We start from the raw sequence: 22,507 nt of genomic DNA, 5'->3' as shown, positions 1-22,507 counted from the left end.
ACTCCCCGCCATAGTCAGTAATAAGCCCTATTCAAAGGCAGAAGCATGAAGGCTGGCATCCAGCTCGCTCTGGGGATTGAGCCGTGGAGCTAAGAGCATGCACCTCTACAACTTGAACCTACGTCCTGCTAACAGGAACTGTACCTGGTTCATATCCTCTGTGGGTAGGGTGACCAGACAGCAAGTGTGAAAAATCAGGACAGGGGGTGGGGGGTAATAGGAGCCTATATAAGAAAAAGACCCCAAAATTGGGACTGTCCCTATAAAATCGGGACATCTGGTCACCCTATCTGTGGGTCAGGCACAAAGGGGGGATGTGTAACACACTGAACAGTGGGTGGTATAAGCCGGGGAGCCAGGGAATACATTTCTGCAAGCTCTATCCCTAAGATTTAAGTAAAAGGCACAACCTCCCCCAACGTTAATGCAAATTAAGCACTCATGAGTCAGATGATGCAAAATGTAAGGCTGACCCCATAACCTTAACTCTGTCCCACTGTGCACCCACCCTACAACACAGCCTTTAACGTGATGCTCATGTACTATTCGTTCATATTATATTTGATTGTCGATCTGTTATATTTCACATCTGAGACGCTCTACCTCGTCTCCATTCTCCTGCAAGTCCTTCTACCACTTTTGATAAGCCCTGGCAGCCATGTGAATTAGCACTGGGAGTCTGGGGGGACTCGGGGTTGTGCAGCTGCAGGCAAAACCCAGCCCGAGTGAGACGCTGGGGGCTCAAGTTCCAAACTGGGTGAGGTTTGTGTGCGTTTTCGCTAGAAACACAACACAAAAAATGTCACCAAAAATTCAATTGGTTCTTGAACTGCTACTGCAAGAAACTGGAGACTACGGGCCCGCTTCTCATTTACATTAAGGCTACTTTATACTGCACTAGCCGTGCAGAGGGGCCTTAAAGTGAGTGTGTAGAGCAGCCCAAATGAGACTCAGGTCTCCAACGCCATCACTGAAGAGTGAGACAGAAGGAAAAGTTCAACACAGACTTCACTACAGATCTTCCCCTGATGCCTCCCTAACATATCTTCAGTGCCACATCTAGGACAAGGACATTGCCTTTGAGGGATTATTTCTGCAGCGGCTGCCACATCTTCCCTAACCCGTGAGTTTGCATCGAGAGAACGGCACTGCCCTGCTTCCGAAAGATGTTTGCTCTTGAGGTCAGTTTCCCTCATTAACAAGGCAGGCTCCCAAGCCAGGCTAAACTCCCAGCCCGGGCAGTGCATTCGTCCTATCAAAGCTCTCACACCAAGGTCACCCTAAGGACCCGACCGATTTAAAGGAAGGGTCACCAGCGCTCTGCAAAGGCACTGGAGAAATGATAACCACCCCCAGAGCAGAGCTGCCAGTGAAACAAGCGGAAACCTTTCATCAGGACATTGAGGTCGGAGTCATCACATCACACTATGCTGCCACGCTGCGAGGGAACAGGACGACAAATCATTGTCCTGTCTCCCAGCAAAATGACAGCGGGTTTGTGGGGCTTCGTTCATTAATAAAGTGCTTTACGAGGCCAGCAAAGTGCCAGGTATTACTGTTCAATTGCCATTCACCTCCCAAATAGATCTCCTTGCCCACCCCTGCGGGATTTGCAGCCAATGCCTGAAGTGCTCCTTTCTCCTGCTGAAGGAGTATATCCTTTGCCCATTGCAACACAGCTGGGAGTCACCAGATGGCACAAATACAGATACTAGCTCTATCTAACTGAATGCAGATCTCGGAGGAATGCTTGCTGTCAGTTGTGGTGCAGTTCTTTTCAAAGCTATGGGTACCACCCGTAAACTTTACTCTTTCTGCCTTCATTTCTCTCTGGCTGAAACATTCCTACATGCAGAGCACAAAAAGAGGAAGTTATTTTTCATATAAGCCCCTGGAGGGTCTTTGAGATGTGTGGTCCCTATCTGTATTCCACTGTGAATATGCATGTGCTCCATGCACCCGGAGTCAGAGAATTCTTGCAAGCAGTGTCCACTGGTCTGCACATGTGCCGTTGCCATGTTTCTAACCAAGGGATTAAAGGGGGAGCATATCGACTGCCTCTCCAGTTCCTTCTCTACTGCAAATCCTAAAGATTCAAAGCAGAGGGGAAGGAGGGTGAGTAGTGGAGTACAGACAGGGGCCAAACATCTCGAAGAACATCCACTAACTATAAAGTAAGTAACTTTCTCTTCTTCTTGGAGTGCAGGTCCCCATGTGTATGCCACTGTGGGTGACTGACAAGTAGCGCACGAGGAGGAGGAGGGCGCAAGGATGTAGGCAGCCGAGCTGTTTGGAGAACCGCTTTCCTAAAGGATGCATCAGAGGAGGAGTTCTGCACTAGAGCATGATGTCTCGTAAGCCTGTGGATGGAAGTCCACATAGTAGCCCTGCAAATGTTAGGGAAAGGCACTTCCTGAAGCAATGCCAATGAAGTTGCTTGTGCTCTTGTAGAATGAGCCCCTTATCCCGTGATGGGGAGGAAGATGCAACACTTGGTAGAGCAGGATACAGTCTGAGATTCATTTAGAGATCCTCCGGGAGGATCTAGCTTGACCTTGGACTCATTCTTCTATAATAAGAAACAGTCTTGGTGATTTTCTGATTGGTTGTGTCCTTTGCACGTAGGAGAAGAGAGCACGTTGCATGTCAAAGGAATGCAGCCTCCTCTCCTCCTCAGATGTGTGCCGTTTCGGAAAAAACACAGGCAAGTGGATGTGCAATTCCAAAACCACTTTGGGGGTGAATTTCAGATGAAGTCATAAAGAAACCTTAGTGTATGGCAGAGCCACCATTAGAGCTCCGAGCTCACCCACCCTTCTGGCTGAGGTGATGGCCACAAAGAATGCACCTTTCATTGATCAGTGAGATACCCAACATGTAGCGAATGGCTCGAAAGGAGGCTTAGAGAGTGCTGAAAGGACAAGGTTGAAGTCCCAGTGAAGAATAGGTTTCCTTACTGGTGGGAAGGTTTCGATTAGGCCCTTCAAGAATCTGTTAGTCAACAGGTGAGAGTGAAAATTGAATAACCGTCTGATGGTGGACGGCACACACTGATTGCTGCCAGGTGGACTCGTATGGAACTGAGGCAAAACCCAGCCATTCTGAGAGAAAGAAGATAGTCCAAAATAAGGGGAATATCTGCTCATTCAGGAGATACATGTCTCTGCTGTGTCCATATGGAAAAACGCTTTTGTTTGTCTGAGTAGCATATTCTAGTGGCATATCCATTTCTGCTAATATTGAGGATGGTTTGTACGGCTTCCAAGCAGGAACATTCTGGGGCTGGTGCCCGTCCAAAAAAACAAGCCATGAGATGAGTGATCCAGAGGTAAGATACTTAGAATCATAGAATCACAGAAGATTAGGATTGGAAGAGACCTCAGGAGGTATCTAGTTCCAACCCCTGCTCAAAGCAGGACCAACACCAACTAAATCATCCCAGCCAGGGCTGTGACAAGCCGGGCCTTAAAAACCTGTACGGACGGAGATTCCACCACCTCCCTGGGTAACCCATTCCAGTGCTTCATCACCCTCCTACTGAAATAGTGTTTCCTAATATCCAACCTAGACCTCCCCCACTGCAACTTGAGACCATTACTCCTTGTTCTATCATCTGGTACCACTGAGAACAGTCTAGATCCATCCTCTTTGGAACCCCCTTTCAGGTACTTGAAGGCTGTTAGCAAATCCCCCCTCATTCTTCTCTTCTGCAGACTAAACAAGCCCAGTTCCCTCAGCCTCTCCTCATAAGTCATGTGCTCTAGCCCCCTAATCATTTGTCCACACCCTTTCTGTAGTGGAGGGCCCAAAACTGGATGCAATACTCCAGATGTGGCCTCACCAGTGCCGAATAGAGGGAATAATCACTTCCCTCAATCTGCTGGCAACGCTCCTACTAATGCAGTCCAGTTTGCCATTAGCCTTCTTGACAACAAGGGCACACTGCTGACTCATATCCAGCTTCTCATCCACTGTAATGCCCAGGTCCTTTTCTGCAGAACTGCTGCTTAGCCAGTCAGTCCCCAGCCTGTAGCAGTGCATGGGTTTCTTCCGTCCTAAGTGCAGGACTCAATCCTGTCCTCCTCCCACGTTAAGGGATCGGGAAAGGACTAGATGCTGATCAGAAGGTGACATGACACTAGAAAGAGAGATTCAGGAACCAAAACTCTCTGGGCCAATAGGGGGCGATCAGGATGATTCATCCCTTGTTCTGTCAAATCTTTTGTAAGACCCAAGGCAGATGTGGCAAGGGAGGAAACACGTCGCTCAGACGTCCTGACCACGGGAGAGGGAGAACATCACCCTGAGAATGCAGGCCTCAAGCACCTCTGGCTCACACGATAGCATCATGCCCACTGCCTGGTGAGCGCAACGCTGGGTGGGATTTCCTTTGGGGACGGCGTAAGGGGATGTGGACGGCATGGTGAACGGGCTCTCGGACAGCTCTGTTAGCTGCAGGGCAGGTGCTCCTGCACAACTTAGAAGATGCGCCCACTCTGCCCTGTCCAGGGCTAACCTACTCCAAAGCTTAGATGTATGACAGGAACATGGCTCCAGCCCTGGTGAGATCTTTTAACCTCCCAGAGCTAACCACCCCGATTTGGAGATCCCTGACACCTTCTGGTGGTTGAGGTGACACCCCAGAGCTGAGTCCCATGAGACAGGGATGGAGGAGAGAATTGATGCCCCTGAAATGAGAGCCGATACAATGTGCAACAGCCCCACCTGGGGGAAGAGGGAGGAGCTGGGGGCTTAAGGGAGGCATGAAGAGGAAAGCAGAGAGGCCCCTGTGACTCGTATCTCACATTAAGAACAAGTTGCCGCTCTGCTGGGCATGAGCCACTCCCAGTGCACCACCCTTAGCCCTCTCTGCCAGGAGAGCAGCAAACAGCGCTGACGGAAAGCCAGGCTTTAAGCGTCAATCTCCTTTTTATTTCAGTGTATTCAAATGATCGGTGGGAAACAGACAGCCTGGCACCCCCAGGCCAATGTAAGCAGATTCCATGAGTGGTTTAGCGAGAGATCAGCTAACAAGGATGTCTGCAGGCATTAATAGTGCTGAATATATCCATACAATTAGTGCCAGCGCGGAGCCGCCTGGGTTTACAATTGCTACTACAGCTGTATTACATGCAGGCGTTCCTGTACGAAGTGTCAATCATGGCTGGTGGCATGCAGCTGCGCTGGGAATCTCCCATCGCTCCGGGGCTGCCTTAGGTAAAGGACGGGCAAGTGCACTCCATGCATGCGCTGGCAGATGCTACCCTTTCCCAGAAATGACTCTGGGGCAAGCGGGTCTCGGAGGAGGCCCATTTTCCACCAGTGGCTTGGGCGAGTGGTTCCATGGGCTGCCAAGAGATGGACCGTGCTTAGCACACAAAGTGCTGCGCAGAAAGGTTGGCGAATTACAGAAGAATCAGTACCTGTCATTGAAATGCAGCCACCTCTGGGGTGGAATGCAGCAGCTGCTTCATCATCCACAGCAAGGCCAGTTTGGCGCAGGAAGTGCAGAACAATCCCACATCCAATGGGAAGGGCAGAGGGAATTGAGGCTGGTGGAATGCAATTAACTACGTGCTACGGGACACAGTTTGACACGAACCCTTCTAAACAGGGCCACGGTGTCGACAGTCATCACAAGGACCTGGGATTCTAGTGCGCACAAGGCCCCGTTAGCAGCAGAACACGCTTTAACCGCGCTTGGACACTGGGTTCAGTACTACATGTTCAGACCCTGCAAACAGATCCGGATAAGCTGAGCATGTCCCTGGACAGATCCAGCCGCAGCAACTCTCCTTGAGAGAGAAGTGCCACCAAATGAATCGCCTGCCCTGCTCCCTACAGCTCCCATCTAAAGTCCTGACCCGGCCCCATCCTGCCAAGCCTGTGGGATCTGAAGGAGCACAGCCCAGGCCCAGGGAGAAAGGGCAGCTGCCCGATTAGCACCTAGTAGCTAACCCCACAATCAGCGATGGAAGGAGGCGGTAAAGTGGGGAGCTTGCTGGCAGTCAAGGGAACATTCCTGACATTAGCCACTGCTGTGCAGCACCTAACGATGACTAACGAGGCATCCCGGCATTCAACGGGCAGCGGCACTGCAGCGATAGGCTTGTCCTGTGCATTAGCTCAGGGGGGCCGGTTTGACACTCCCGGACAGCGATGGCTCGGCAGGGAGGGGAGGTGCCGTCCGTGCCTGGCCCGGGCTGCGTTTACACTAGTCAAGGTGGGAAGGAGCTGACGGGAGGCTGTGGCTCAGGCAGCGGAGAGGAAATCAAGAACGGGGTTTGCTCAAGAACGAGGAGTGTATGGGTCATGCTGGCAGCATCTGAATGGATCCATTACAGCCGGGCTCCCTTGTATATCTGCTGCGTAGGCCCCATAGCTGGAGGGAGGAGAGACGCCTGCACTATCAAGGCATAATGGTAGCTGGGTCGCGTGGGGTCAGCTTAAATTTAGAGGCCACTGAGCTGGGGGGGAATACAAACAATCCTGGACCATGCACTGATCAAGGCACTTTGCATCCCCTCAGTGGAGTGAGGGCAGCATCGCATGTGATGTCAGGTGTCAGCCACCCCCATTCTCCGGCCCAGCCACACAAGGGACACGGGATCTGAGCCATCGCTGCGGTGAATTCTCTGTCCCTGGCAATGGTTAAGTCAAGGCTGGATGTTTCTCTCCCAGATCTGCTCTAGTTCAGTCAGGAATGAATGCAGGGCCGGCCCATGGCCTGTGTAACGCAGGAGGTCAGCCTAGGTGATCACAGTTGACCCTTCTGGCCTCGGAATCTATTAATCTCTGCCTCTCGCGTTCTGTGAGAGACTCCCAGAGAGATGAAGCTAGTGACCCTTGGAAGAGAGGTGCCCACGCTTAGTCTGACAGTCGTTTGGCCAGAACGCAGGAAGCCAACACTGGACCCTACAGATCTAGCAAACCCCTGTCTGACCTCCACTCCCACCCCCTCCTGAGCAAAATAACCCACAGCTACCCCGCCCCCATGGCACGACCCTGGCCGCCTCCCAGACAGGTCTTGGGGCAGGACGTGGCGTGACACTGCTGGGCCGTCTCCTCTGGCCCACCACTGCCTGTCCTCACGTCACAAGAGCAGCAGATCTGGACACCACTGACCAGCGAGTGCCCTTGTCAAGGCTTGAAGCAGCAGCTGCGGGTGACGAGAAAGCACTGAGCTGGGTGAGAGGCTTTCAGATCACACTGGGAGTCGGCTAGCCCAGGTGATCGGCACCTGGGTCTGAGCGCCCGGGCTAGCCTGGCCCAGTTACGAACAGCCCCAGGGTGGGCCCCCAGAAGCGCTAGGAACACACACAGGCTTTGCAGTGTCCCTAGGTGCCGCCAGGGCTCCCGGGGGCACATCCCACAGTTCTTTGGGCCACCGTGAGCTGCGTTGCTCTAGGATCCTTTCCCAAGGAATGGTGGGGGAACTTATCTATCCATCCGGGCACACGGGGGGAATTGTGGGAAGGCACTGGAGGCCTTTCAGCCCTTGAGAGGTTTAGCCTGTGTCCACACTGCAAAACAGGCAGGTTATCAGCCTGAGTGGAAACAGAGCCCAGGATTTAGCCTACAGCCCAGGACGGGCCAGCCAGCCCAGGCTGAAAGCACCACTAACCTTGGTGAGAGGGGTTTGTGTGTGGACAGCAAGGGGGCTACAGGGCAACACCAAAGTGTGAACCTGCTGGGCTACTCTGCAGTGAAGACCGACTGTTCGAGAGGGTGGATGGGCGACTTCCCCTCTGCTCCCTGCCTGCTCCCCTGGGCAGCTCCCCACGACCACACTCTTACCCACCTGCACAGTCACTAACCACCTGGGGCCGGGAGGGAACTTCCCCAGTGGGCAGGTTATTCCATAACTGTCTCTGGTGGGGTTATGGAACGTGTCTAGCTGGAGCCTGCTCTGACCCAATGGGGCGTCTCCAAAGCTGCCTTGGATACGTCCGAGTGGTCTAGGCGGCTTTGAAAGTCCCAGCTGTAACGGTGATTATTCCATAGACCCAAAGAGTGGTTCACAAGAGAAAAACATGCCACGGCCCTAGCCAAAAAGAGAGGGAAAGCAGGCATGATCCCTCAGGAAGCCAGGCCATGACCCTCCAAGCTGAGAACCCACGGAGCAGGGCTTTCCATGTGTGGCCTACATTACCAAGGTGCACCTCTGTGTCCCCCTCTAGTGGCTGGTCCACAAAAACAGTAGATAAGTCGACTACAGCTAGCAGATGTAGTCCTTTACCTCCAGCTCTTGGTTTCAGAATGAATCATCCAGGTTCAGGGCCTGCTGATGGGACTTGTCCCAGTTGGGGATTTTCTGAATCTCTGTATGGCAGGGTGACCGGCCCTTTATGGGGTGAGGAGTTCAACCCCACACACTTCGTTTGCCTCCCCAGGTGGAGAAAATGACCAACGTTGCACGCCACATGGGGCATATGACTAAACTTAGGGTTACCATATTTAAAAAATAAAAAAAAGAGGACACTCCACGGGGCCCTGGTCCCGCCCCTTTCCCACCCCTGGCCCTGCCCCAACTCCGCCCCTTCCCCGCCCATTCCCCAAAGTCCCCGCCCTAACTCCCCCTCCTCCCTCCCAGCCACGCGAAAAGGGCTGCCCAAGCACTACCGGCTTCATGGTTTGCCGGGCAGCCCCCAGACCCTGCGCCCCCGGCCGGCGCTTCCCCAGCACAGCTGGAGCCCGGGAGGGGAAACGCCCGGGAGGGGAAGCCGGTAGCGCTCGGGCTTCGGGCAGCCCCCATGCCTCCGCACCCTGCGCCCCCGGCCGGGCACTTCCCCTCCCGGGCTCCAGCTGCTCTGCTCCGGTGGCGCAGGGTCCGGAGGCAAGGGGGCTGCCCGAAGCCAGTAGCGCTCGGGCAGCTCGGTTCTTAAACAGAGCTGAAGAGTCAGGGGAGGAGCGGAGCAGCCACGGGAGGGGAAGTGCCCGGCCGGTATTTTCCCAGACATGTTCAGCTTTTTGGCAATTCCCCCCGGACGGGGGTTTGATTACCAAAAAGCCGGACATGTCCGGGAAAAACCAGACGTATGGTAACCCTACTAAACTAGGCCTTCTGGGGTGGAGATAAGACAGAAGCCCCTGGAGAGCTGGAGTGAAGGGAAAACTCCAATAGAAGGCTGGAACTTACTGCAGGAGCTTCCAATGAGCCCAGGAGGGGCTGAGGAGAGAAGATGGACCCTCAGGGAGGAGGGGTTGGGGCCAGCCTGAGACCGGTGTGGAAGATGTTGAGTTTTGGGCCTATTTTGGACTTGGTTGTTCTGCAAGGGGCAGACATTTCCTTTAATGACTTAGCCAGAGGCCAGCAATCAAACCAGGTCAGGAGAGGGGAAACTGAGGCAGCGGCTAGCTTGCACCCAGAGTAGGCAGTTCAGGGTGTGATTAGAGTTTGGGGTGAAGGTCAGTGCCAGCAAGTTAAAGAAGTATGGATAGGATGAATGGACTGTAAGGTGGATAGAAAGCTGGCTAGATTGTCGGGCTCAACGGGTAGTGATCAACGGCTCGATGTCTAGTTGGCAGCCGGTATCAAATGGAGTGCCCCAAGGGTCGGTCCGAGGGCCAGTTTTGTTCATTATCTTTATCAATGACCTGGATGATGGGATGGATTGCACCCTCAGCAAATTCACAGATGCCACTAAGCTGGGGGGAGAGGTAGATACGCTGGAGGGTAGGGACAGGGTCCAGAGTGACCTAGACAAATTGGAGGATTGGCCCAAAAGAAACCTGATGAGGTTCAACAAGGACAAGTGCAGAGACCTGCACTTAGGCCAGAAGAATCTCATGCACTGCTACAGACTAGGGACCGAATGGCTAGGAAGCAGTTCTACAGAAAAGGACCTGGGGATTACAGTGGATGAGAAGCTGGATATGAGTCAGCAGTGTGCCTTCATTGCCAAGAAGGCCAACGGCATATTGGGCTGTATTAGTAGGGGCACTGCCAGCAGATCGAGGGAAGTGATTATTCCCCTCTATTCGGCACTGGTGAGGCCACACCTGGAGTGTATTGCATCCGGTTTTGGTCCCTCCACTACAGAAAGGATGTGGACAAATTGGAGAGAGTCCAGTGGGGGGCAATGAAAACGATTAGGGGGTTGGGGCACATGACTTATAAGGAGAGGCTGAGGGAACTGGGGTTATTTAGTCTGTAGACGAGAAGAAGGAGGGGAGATTTGATAGCAGCCTTCAACTATCTGAAGGGGAGTGTGACGTTGTGCAGTCTATATGGTTTTATAAAAACTTGATAATAAGTCAATATAATGTAACTGGGATAGTTTTAGAGAAAATACGGTAATAAGTGAATGTAACGTAATGGGATATGCTTCATGCAAAAGGTCTCTTGTAAGGTATCATTACAAAGCTTATAATCTACTGAGTATGATCATCTGATTTGTATAAATGTACCACTCTTGTATCTAAAACTAGAAATATAAAATGTAACTCTGAGGGCCTATTGTAATTGTGTAAAGTGTGGACCATTAATGATGGTTTGGAATCTTGATGACTCCCATTGTCTGCAGATGGCTGTATTTACCTGTGAGTCTTCCTGTATATGTGTGTGCTGGCAAGTGAGTAATGAAGTCTTGCAGTGACATGTGATCATGTCACCTGAACTGGAATCCATCTTTAACCTGGTGCTTTTCCAGTGAGGGGGGGTGGAAACCCAGAGAGACAAAGAGTTCCCGCCTTATGCAAAAGATATATAAAGGGGGGAAGAGAACAGAGAGGGAGAGAAGCCATCATGAAGAATCCCATAGCTATCACCTGAGCTGCAACAAGAGCTGCACCAGGGGAAAGAATTGTGCCCAGGCCTGGAAGGTGTCCAGTCTGAGAAAAACTTACTGAAACATCTCTGAGGGTGAGATTATCTGTATTTAGTTTGATTAGACATAGATTTGCGCATTTTATTTTATTTTGCTTGGTGACTTACTTTGTTCTGTCTGTTACTACTTTGAACCACTTAAATCCTACTGTCTGTATTTAATAAAATCACTTTCTATTTACTAATTTACTCAGAGTATGTATTAATACCTGGGGGAGCAAACAACTGTGCATATCTCTCTATCAGTGTTATAGAGGGCGAACAATTTATGAGGTAAAACGGATTTATCTGGGTTTAGACCCCATTGGGAGTTGGGCATCTGAGTGCTAAAGACAAGCACACTATTGTGAGCTGTTTTCAGGTAAACTTGCAGCTTTGGGACAAGTGATTCAGACCCTGGGTCTGTGTCTGGAGCCAGACGGGAGTGTCTGGCTCAGCAAGACAGGGTGCTGGAGTCCTGAGCTGGCAGGGAAAACAGAAGCAGGGGTAGTCTTTGCACATCGGGTGGCAGCTCCCAAGGGGGTTTCTGTGATCCAACCCGTCACAGGGAGTTCCAACGAGGATGGAGCTTGGCTGTTCTCGGTGGTGGCAGATGACAGAACAAGGAGCAATGGTCTCAAGTTGCAGTGGGGGAGGTCTAGGTTGGATATTAGGAAACACTATTTCACCAGGAGGGTGGTGAAGCACTGGAATGGGTTACCTAGGGAGGTGGTGGAATCTCCATCCTTAGAGGTCTTTAAGGTTACGCTTGACAAAGCCCTGGCTGAGATGGTTTAGTTGGTGTTGGTCCTGCTCTGAGCAGGGGGTTGGACTAGATGACCTCCTGAGGTCCCTTCCAACCCTGAGATTCTATGATTCTTACATCTTCCATGTGCGCTCACCTAAGGTATGTAACACCAGCCAACCGTTTTCTTTGGGGCCTGAAGTCAGCAGCAACTGAGCCTCCTTCACAACCCCCCATTCCCGTGCGCGCGGAGACGTGACAAGGACGCCTACAACATCGCTTGGTAAATAACATTCAGGATCTGCCAGCTCAAAAACAAGCTCATTCCCAGAAAGGTTAAGTGCTCCCATTACTTCCCCAGCGCAAGGAGCCCGAGCGTTCAGGTGTGTTTAATTTATAGGCTCCAGTTCACCTCAACCGACAGAGGGTGGAGGTGTGGGGGGGAACGGAACAACCCTGGAGAACACGGTCCGTGCCTCCCTCGTTGTCAGCCTGCAATCGCTTCCCAACAAACGGCTGCTATGGATCATCTCGTAAAAGCAGCTATTTCAAGGGGATCAGACATGCAACAGTCGTGTTCCTCCTTAATGTCAGCTTGTTCCCTTTGACTTTGTTCAATTACTGAGCAGTTGAATCCCCAGCACACCAAGGAAGTCTGTTGCCATGGAGTATCTGAAACGCCAGCCCTAGAACACCTCCCGTCGTCTGTGACCTCATGCAACCCGCTGTCAAGGCAACCAACAGGGGGGAGGTCTTTAAAACAAGGGCCGCCTCCTTCTGAATGTTCCCATGGGGCAGAGGCATTTTTCCCCTCGCTGACTGTGAAACCCAGGGGGGAATGGGTTTCGGAGCCACCATCTGGCAGAGCTCCTGTTGTTGAAGTGGTATCACTTGTGACATCATCTGTACGTGGGAAGCTGAAGTAGGTCCAGGCCTTGCAATGCTGGGTCACACCACTGCTCCATATGCTCCGATATCCTGCCTCTGGCAGCAACCCATAGCTGATGTTGCAGAGGAAGGCAAAAGAAAGCAGCCCCCCTGGGAGTCAAGAGACCGGGGGGTGGAGAGGGTTGCCTATTCTTAGCTCTGCCACTGACTCACTACATAACCTTGGTCATGTCACTCAACTTCTTAGTGCTCCCGTTTATCCTATCTGCATAATCAGACATGGGCCAGAGCAGAAGGACGGTGCTACCGAAGAGTACAGCTCATTATTTCTCAACAGGCACAGTACACAGTGTTGTCATCGGTCACACAATTAGGCAGCCCGTTCCGAAATACAGCCACCCAGGCCATTCCGAAACACAGCCATCCAGATTTTCTCCTGCTTTAAAATGGGGTTAGCCATCAGGGCAAATATTTTGATGAGTTTGTAAGCAAATGTTATAAAACCCGCAGTTTGCTTAAAACCAAGCACAGGAGAATGAAGGGAGCTTCCCCCACGTATCCAGCCTGAAAGTCAGAGAAAGGGGCACATCGCCTCGGGGCAAGGGAGTCGCCCACCCTCATTTTTACACAGCTGACGCCTGTGCAGCTGACCTTCCTCCCGCAAGCTGGACTGAAAGGACTGGAGAGTGTCCCCACTTGCATCTTCATGGCCAACCCCCCCATCGTCAGGTCAATCATGGCCCAGTGATGCCTGTGCCGGCGGCATCATTTCAAAAGCAAGCCCAGATCTCCTCCGAGTGCAGTGTCTGAGGCACAAAGCCCACCTTCCTCTCCACCGGGTTGCAGGAAGTTTGGGGAGGTTCTGATCCAAGTCGGGGTCGGGCTCATTCCCATCCCTGATCTAGAGGCTTCTGTGTGTCACCCATCTCTAAGGAGCGGTGCTCGACACAGATTGTGCTTCCTGTTATAGGGAGTTCACGGATCCACACTGCCTGTGTATCAAGTGTCCTGCAGGCAGCTGCTGGGTGCTGTTCTTACTAACCCACTGACGATCAATGCCCCTGGGTCTGGATCAGCCCTGTACATTTGCTGTGCTTTAAGGTTCAGACCTACCCAGTGCACCCCGCCAGCCTTTAACGAGTCTGATTAGAGTGCAGGCTTCGTTAGCAAGCTCTCTCGTGGCCCATGTTTGTTCACTAGGTCTGCTGAGCTACCAGCCAGGCAAGCGAGCTCCCTGCATTTGATCTCGGATCAAGGAGACGGAGAGGGTCAGGGCCGGGGGACTGTTTGCTAACAAAGTCTGGGCCTCTGCCAGGCGAGGGGGAGGAAATCCCAGCCTGGATGCTGGTGCTGCCCTGGAACAAATTCAGGCTGGTCTCTGCCGCTGCAATCCAGCGAATTGTGCACCAATCTGCAAGGGACTGGAGTCACGCTCCTCCAGTGACAACCCAGCCAACCCTCATGAAAGGCTCGCCGCGAAGGAACAATAGAGCAGACCCAATGCCGCAGGATGCCGTTGCTCAAAAGCCAATTAGCGGCAGATCTGTGGCAGCTCAAGGCAGCTGCCCTTTGAAGTTCTGCGAGCACATGCAGCCAACGGGTCCTGGACTTGCACTGCCAGCGATTCCCACCCGGAGGGCACGGTGCATTCTGGAGCTTGAAAAGGCAACGGCCTCGGGAAGCATCTGCTGACGCAGCGTGTCCGTCGCAATGATCTCAAGGGACCCTTTAGGGTTGCCAACTTCGTAATATATAAAAACCAGACACTCCAGGGGCCCTACCCTGCCCCGCCTTGTCCCCCCCCAGACTCCAGGCCCCCCCCCTGCCCAGCCCCTTCCCCCGAGGCCCCCCCCCTCGCTCCTCTTTTCTCCTCCCCCCGTCGCTCGCTGCTCTTCCCCTCTCACTGCCCCCCTGCATGGGTTGGGAGGAACTCACCTGTGGAGCCGCCACCTGACGCAGGTAGGAGGCGGCCCCAGATGAGTAGGGGCTGGCACCTCCTGCCTGCAGTAACCAGACATTGGGTGTCCAGTCGGTAGATCTGACCGGACATCATCATCAGGTCCCCTTTTCGAAAACCGGACAGCTGGCCACCCTTGTGATGGAACATGTTTCCACAGGGTTGGAGTCCAGGTCAGCTAGAAGCCACCACTTGAGGAAGGATGGGCTTGTGGTTAAAGCACCACTCTACAACTCTGGTGCTCTGGGCTCGCTCTGCCACAGACTTCCTGCGTCTGACTCTGGGCAAATCACTTACACTGGGGTCTTGGGGGTGGTGAGAGGTGCTCACAGGCTGTGATGATGGGGCTATATAAGCACCATCTAGCAAGCGTTCATTGTTATTTGCTGTGCACCGGCCGCGTACATCAGCCACATGGTGTCTAAGGATGGGATCCGGCTCCACATCTCCACCCGGGGAGCCGCTGGGCGACCCCAGCTCCTATGGAAGTCAGTGAAGGTGTCCTTTATCCGCAACACCTCATTTTGTTGGGGCTGGAAAGGTTGCGAGACTTTTCTGGGGCTCCTTCTCTTCGCGTCCCCGCCAGAAAGAAGGTGGAAGCAGGCAGGTCTCCCAGGATGAAGGCACCCAAATGTTGCCAGACCTCAGAAAAGCTCCCAACTCCCTTGGGCTTCTTGTTAGCTCATCTCCCCCCACCCACCAGTATGGTCCCATCTCTCAGCCTGCAAGCTCTTTGGGGTGGGGCTGCTCATTTGGTATGTGCCTAGAGCAGTGGGGCCACGAGCTAGCTGAAGCCCCTCTGTGCTTCCTTTGTCCCCCGCCCAGCCCAGAAAGCCACCGCAGCCCCAGCGCTTTGCTCACACAAGGTCCTCCCCTGCCTCTTAACCCACTCGGCACCTCCGCGACTGCTCTACCAGCCTGCCTCTAAGAAACCGCTCCTCTGGAGCTGAGTTATGGCGGGCGCGAAACCTCATTGTTCTGGGCTGTTATTAATCCTCCCGCTGCCAGCGAGCTCTGACTGTTGCTTTACCCAGTTGCTGAAGCAACAATCATTTGTCAGTTTACTGCGGCCCCTGTGAGTGTATTAAACAGTAAATCCAGGCTGCAGAGCCGGCTCCTGTGCCAGGAGGGTTTTCTTTGGGGCGCTTCGATTTTCTTTCGGCCTGGGTGGGTGGTTAATACCTGTCTGATTGCAAACCGATAACGCCATAACAAGAGCTGCTAAGACTTCACCGTAGGAAACAGTCAAGGACATAGGGCCCTTGGCCACAACTTCGCAGCTTTAACGAACACGGGAAGGCTAAGTGGATTGCCTGAGGTCACTTAGGGAGTCAGTGGTAGAGCTGGGAAACAAACCCAGGAGTCCTGAACTCCCCATCCCCAGCTCTAACTACTAGACCCCGCTCCCGTCTTAGCGCTGGGAACACAACCCAGGAGTCCTGACCCCCAGTCTCCTGCTCTAACTACTAGACCCCGCTCCCTTCTTAGAGCTGGGAACACAACCCAGGAGTCCTGAACTCCCCATCCCCAGCTCTAACTACTAGACTCCACTCCCTTCTTAGAGCTGGGAACACAACCCAGGAGTTCTGACCCCCAGTTTCCTGCTCTAACTACTAGACCCTGCTCCCTTCTTAGAGCTGGGAACACAACCCAGGAGTCCTGAACTCCCCATCCCCAGCTCTAACTACTAGACCCTGCTCCCGTCTTAGCGCTGGGAACACAACTCAGGAGTCCTGCTCTTCCATTTCCTCCTGTAATCACTAGGCCACATCCCCATTCCTAGGCTTTGTGTGAAGTAAAAAGCAGGGCCCCATCCTGCCCCTCCACCCCCCGCATGAACACTCATTCCATATAAGAGGGGCCCTTTTTCCAGTGGAGCTTATGCCGCTTTGGAAGTGGTTTAAACTTACCGGAATAAGACTGGCCGCATAGGGAGTTATCCTGGTGTAACTACAGTGGTTTAACTACCCTTCTACCAGTGTAGACAAGCCCCAAAATACCAATGGCGAGCGGGACGGGGGGGCAGTTCAGGGCCGCTGGATGACTAGGAAAAGCACAATGTCCTGGGAAACATCCCCTCCATATCCCTGACTAGGACTTTGGAAGAACCAAAGAGACCGTCACCAGCCCAGAAAATATTGTGCCCAGGTTTTACACCACACCCAATGGGTACCCAGGCAGATCCTTGTCAATCAAGGACCAGCCAATAGCCTGGAGCCTCCCACGTTAAGGCAGGTGCCTACCTGCACATTTGGTCCTGCTTATGAGGGGCGGCCCCGGCTTGCCAGTCCCTCCGTCCCCCGGCCGCGTGAGCAGCACGCTGATCTCATACTCCGTGTCGGGATCCAGGTGCCACAGCTTGTAGGTCTGCATGTTGACGGCGTGGACCTCCGACCAGGGCCCCGAGGTCAAGCGGTACTCGATCTCCTTGCGCACAATGGGGCCGTCGCCGATGATGGAGTTGGTGTTGAGCTGGATGATCAGGTAGGTGGAGCCTGCTCGGAGCAGCTGGGGGGGAGCGATGGGCGTGGGGGGCTCTGGAGAAAGATAAAGGGGGGAGGGGGTGAATGGAACGTTCCCCTTCTGCTTTACCGATGCTTGTACCCTGGAGAGCCACTGCACACCTAGTGGTTTGAAGTGCTGTCCTAGGACTCAGGAAACCCAGGTGCAGTTCCCTGATCTACCACCAACTCCCTGTGTGTCCTTGATACAACCACTTAGCCTCGCCATGCCTCAATGCCCCATTTGTACCAAGGGGATAATAATCATTTCTCCCACCTTCAGTCTGTCTCATCTATTCAGACTGGAAGCAGTTTGGACCAAGAAGCACCTACTGCCATGTGTGTACCCGAGCACAACGGGGAGCTGAACTCTAGTGCTGCCGGAACACAAAGAGGAACTAAATTAACATTCAGACTTTCTTCTTTACCATTTAGCTCTAAGGACCCTGGCATAATAAGGATGCCGGCTCCAATTCGGTTCTAAGAGCAGCCGCTCTGCCTTCACTCCGGATTCACTCTGTTGTAAACAAGAGCAGAACCTGGCCCATTGCTAGCAATCCTGATGGTTGCAAATTTCTCCTCGTAGGCAAGTCTACTCTGTCATCGTCTTTGGTGTGTGGCAGCAGCGTGAGATCAGGGGATTTATACTGCTGGAACCGAGAGCACAATTCGGTCCTGCACACAGCAGCACTCTTTAGCCACGAATGCATAAGCGCGCGCACACACACACACACACACACACACACGGTTTAACAGCACAGACAGCAGCAAGGTCTCATGTGACCAGAACTTCATTGTGTTTTTTTACAGAATATGCTTCCAAGCAGTTGCCACGGAGCTGTGAAATTCTGTCATCAATAATTAACGCTTCGCCACAACCGTCAAAATAAACGAACCCAGTACATTTGGAGGATGCATTCTTCTGCCTCCTTTTTAATTGTCTGCGTTCGCTGACTCGCAAAAGCCAGTCAGGGAGAATTAGTGAGGTCCAACTGTGCTAAGCAAAAAAACTCCTTCCTCCCACTGGGTATTGAGAGATGGCACAATTAGCCTGTGGAACCTATTGCTACTACATAGCATTGAGGCAGGATTTTAAAAGCGACTGGACCTGTATCCAGATAGCAAGGCAATCAGTTATAATAATTAGGGGTCTATCAAATTCGCTATGTATGCAATGACCAACCTGCAAAAAAGGTGTGATTTCTCCGCGATTTAAGAAGACCCCTAATAATATTACAAATTTAACAAATAACTAAGAGTTTGTGGGGGAGGGATAGCTCAGTGGTTTGAGCATTGGCCTGCTAAACCCAGGGTTGTGAGTTCAATCCTTGAGGGGGCCACTTGGGGATCTGGGGCAAAATCAGTACTTGGTCCTGCTAGTGAAGGCAGGGGGCTGGACTCGATGACCTTTCAAGGTCCCTTCCAGTTCTAGGAGATGGGATATCTCCATTCATAAGCCAAATTTAAGGGCATAAGCTAACCTCTACTACTAGAGGTTAGGGGGAAAAACCTCAGGAAGCAGGTTATCTGACAACGGCCTACTGCAGGGTTTCTTGTACCCTCCTCTGAAGCAACTGCTGCTGGCCACTGTCACTGGGCTAGATAGATGTTGGGCCCGATTCAATCTGGCAGTTCCTATGTTCCTAAGTCCTTACATCCCCCTTGATTTGTGTCGAGCTAACAGCACATGACGCAATACACAAGGCCACACAGTACTGGAGTGCACTGCTGAACAGCTGCAGCGCTCCACCCCAGAGGCAGACGCATGTCAGTGGTGGGTAGGGAGAAGAGATGCATATAACGTGTTCCAGTGCCCAGTCAAATCAAGGAAAGGCTCCTATTGACTTGAGTGGGTTCATACAGCTCCAGCAGGTTGGGATCCTTCAGGATGAAGCACTATCTCACTCTACATCAGTGAGAAGCCCTGAGCAAAGGGAAGGTCATTAGCCAGGGCCGTAGCAACAAAGAACGTGGCCCCCTCTGAACGGTGGCCCCCTCCGAACATATGTCCGGGCGGGGCCCCTTACAATGCAGAAACTGGAATGCGGTATTTATTTTGCCACTTTTAGGGGCCCCCTTCCTTGCGGGGCCCCCTCCAGTCGGAGGGTACGGAGGGCGCTCGCTACGCCTCTGTCATTAGCATAGAATTAGAATACAGTGGACCAAAATCAACCCCCTGGAAAGTTGTCAGCAAGACACCTCAGACCTGGTTTCAGAAGTGCCAAGTCCCACTGACTGCCCCTGGATTTGCAGGTGCTCGGTGCCTCAGAAAAGCAGGCCTTGAGCCCCGGGAACCGGAAGGGCCCAGAGTCAGCTGCCGCTTCTGAGAATGTTGGCTCGAGTTTGTGCCAAGCAGTCCGGGATGAATCGCAGAGAGAAGCAGGCAGGCCACGTCCACACTGCGAACAGGTCATGGTAACTCCCACAGGTTAGCTAACACCACGTCAGACATGATTGTGCCCTGCATGTAGACACGGACAGTAATGTGGTGGCCATGGTTAACCCTGGCCGGGGAGCAAAGCAGAGGGTCCACCATAATCAGCGAATACCTTTTAAACGTGACTTGGCCGGTCACGTTTAGCATCATGTTAGTTAACGGCCTGAGTTCACGACAGCTTTGTAACACCCTTTGAGTTCCTCCGCTCCAGGCCCCTCCTCGAGTGTCAGAGAGCGTCACCCTCACCTTTCACAATCAGCTCAGCAAAGTTGGAGACGCCGGAGCCCCGCACGGACTGGCTGACGCAGCGGTAAAGATCCTGCTCCCCCTTGGAGACCTCGTCCAGCTGGAAGGTAGCCAGGAACCTTCTATGGCTGATGTGCTTCACTGAGGCGGCTGGGGCGACGGCTCCGTTCTGCCTCTGCCGGCCAGAGAGAGAGGACGTTGGGGGGATCCCCAGACAACTCATGCTGCCCAGCCCTCCTGTGCTTGCTCCCCACCGCTGCCCAGGCAGGAGGGGTGATCCCCTCTGGGTCTGACGGAGCATCCCGTTTCTCCCCACTGGCTTCTCCCTGAACGCCTCGCCTGCTGAGCCATCCAGAGCCCCCTCAGGGCTGCTCCCTGCACAGCCACAGGGGTCATGGGGAGCAGCTCGGGGCTTCGCTCCGGGTGGTAGCGCGCTGCCCCCCCCCCCGAAGGAACAGCTGGGAATGACACTGCAGCACCACCAATGCGGTGTCCTGCAGGGGAAGGGGCGTGGGTATGGGGCTGGGACTATATCGGCCCACATCTCCCACTCCTACCTGGGGGTCCAGTCCCGGGCGCAAAGGGCGCTTTGCCTGGGAGAGGGCGGCAGGCTGGGCCTCTGAGGAAGGGCTGGTTACGGGCCGGGGGGCTCGCCCTCATCTGTAGTTTTTGATCTTCCAATGGGATTTCCATGGCAAATAGGGGGAGGGCTCCCCCACCCCCGTCCCTCACTGTTCACTTCCTTCCCCCTCCCTGTGCTCCAGAGTGGAGCGTGCAGCCCTGCCCCCCGAGTGCTGAGCCAGTCACAGCCCCACAGCCGTCAGTCCAGGGCACCGTGCGGCAGTGAGGTGGGGAACGAGCCGACTCCATCTCAGGGAGTTCCGGGGGGTGCGGTGGAGCCAGCAAAAGGCTCTACGCTGGCAGAGCAGACCCCCCCGCCCCCACCCCTCAGTTACCTGCATGAGGAACCTCTCCGCCTCCAACGCCTTCCCGGCTGCCACGCACTGGAAGGTGGCGTTCTGCCCGGCGTTGACCTCCACGTCGCCCAGACGGGAGAAATGAGGCGCTTTGGCTGCCAGAACAGAGGGGTAAATAGTCACACAGGAATCCAGGCACTCGGGCGATTCTGCAGCTACCTGCCAGTACCTTCCCTCTCCCCAGCGAGCTCCCCAACGCACCCATGAAACAAGGTGCTGGCTCCCAGGAGCACAAAGCCACACCAGGCTCTGGGTCTGCAGCTGGACTATGGCAACAGAGTCTGCTGCTTTCCTGCTCCGGGTTAATGGCTTTACCAGGACCTGGACCATTTCATAATCAATATTAATTAGCTAAGGGCCTGAATCAAAGAACCCAATATTCAGATCCAAACTCTGTGGCTCCCTCCTCCACCATTTGGATAGGTTAGGAGTAATCAATGCTCATGCTTCAGGACTTCATTTCTTTTGGGGGGCAGGAAGGAATTTTCTCCCAGAGCTGCAATGTGGCCCAAACAGCCAAGCGCTTTGTGGGAGGGATGGATGACCATCAAACACAGACTGCTGGACTCAATGGAGCGAGGTCTGCAGCCTGGATATACAAATCCTCACTGCTAATATTCTATGGTGCAACCATTCCAGAGTATACAAACCACAGCCGAAAGGGCCGTAGGGAAGGCAGCGTAGCCGTGGAAACTTAAGGCATGGAGGAGCTTGCAGGGCACCCTGTGACATCATAAGCTCAGCTGCAAGTCAGGAGCCAGTACAGTCCGGTAGCCTTGAAATTCCACCTGCCACATAGGGGTTTCCCATTGGATGGCACTGATTCCCTGCAGAGCCCTCCCTCCCTGCAGGGACGGCACCAGGGCTGGGAGAAGCAGGGGGTGAACCCCCAACCCACACTGGAACTGTCTGGCTTTGCAGGGCCACCATTTAGCGAGGGGGCCCAGGTGCACATTCCGCTCCATTGCCTCATCCTGTCTGCGAGGTGTTAGCTCCCTTCCCCAGCGGCCAGCCCCCGTTAACATGTCCCTTTCTCCCCACTGGAGTTGTCCCTTTTAAAGGGGACATGTCGGCCTGGCAATTAGCCTGCGTTCTCCCAGGAGGAGGAGCAGAGCTGGGGTGTGTGTTCCGTAGATGTAGAGACTCATCAGGGGGAGGTTCAGCCATTCTCCTGCAGTGTCAAGAGTCCCAATGCTGCCAGCTCCGGAGCTCAAGGCCTGGGGACTCCACAGTGAGATAAATATCTCAGCCTTGCTGATCACATCCGCCCCACTGGGCGTCCACCCAGCACCCTGCCCAGCATGCATGGGGCTCAGTGTGACCAAGCAGCCCTGCCAGGCACTAGTCACTAGGCTGCTGTCCCACCTGGCGCTGCCCAGCACTAGCCACTAGCCAGTGGTTCCCACCCCCTGAGGGTTCCTGCTTTTCTGGCTAGGAGGAGGCTGCCCACCCTCCTTGCTGATGCCCACCATGTCCCTTCCCCCACGACAGCTGCTCCTGGAGCATCCCCCTTTGGCCCTGCTCCGACAGTGGGTCGTTAATGCTCGCGGGGCGGCAGCCAGTTCACAGAGTCCTGCCAAATGGCTCATTAGCGGGACACATCCCTGGCAGCGGGAGGGCTCCGATGACAGCACGGCGGGCCAGGCCGCTGGCCCCTGTCAGGAAGGAGGCCGCAGCCAGGGTGCTGCGATACTCACAGCATGGATAATTCAAGAGCAAGATGTCGTCCAAGCCGAGGTATCCTCTGCGCTCGCCAGAGATCACCGCCTCGAACAGGACCTGGGGGCAATCAGACACACGCCTGTCACTGAGGTGATCCACCGCCCCCGGCCATGGGCAAGGTCACACTAGTAGGGGAAGGGCCTGGAGACGAGCAGAGCTGAGCCCAAGCCCGGGGCAGGAAGCAGCATCTTAATCCTGGGGCTGGCCTTATTTTAACAGGCTGATCC

General features: G+C 53.8%; 1 protein-coding gene across 4 annotated transcripts in view; it reads right to left on the bottom strand.

Moving 5' to 3' along the window:
• Positions 1-22,507, bottom strand: part of PTPRU (protein tyrosine phosphatase receptor type U) — a 275,704-nt gene that overhangs the window by 121,702 nt on the left and 131,495 nt on the right. For all 4 annotated transcript variants that reach the window (XM_034753847.1, XM_034753848.1, XM_034753849.1 and 1 more), the window contains exons 4-7: positions 22,256-22,337; positions 20,538-20,653; positions 19,582-19,756; positions 16,641-16,934 (exon numbers count right to left, since the gene is read on the bottom strand). In XM_034753847.1, the coding sequence (XP_034609738.1) occupies positions 16,641-16,934; positions 19,582-19,756; positions 20,538-20,653; positions 22,256-22,337 (667 nt within the window). The remainder of the gene's footprint in view (positions 1-16,640; positions 16,935-19,581; positions 19,757-20,537; positions 20,654-22,255; positions 22,338-22,507) is intronic.

This window comes from Trachemys scripta, chromosome 20, assembly GCF_013100865.1.
Source record: "Trachemys scripta elegans isolate TJP31775 chromosome 20, CAS_Tse_1.0, whole genome shotgun sequence".
Lineage (NCBI taxonomy): Eukaryota > Metazoa > Chordata > Testudines > Emydidae > Trachemys > Trachemys scripta.
This window is presented reverse-complemented; position numbering and strand designations above follow the sequence as displayed.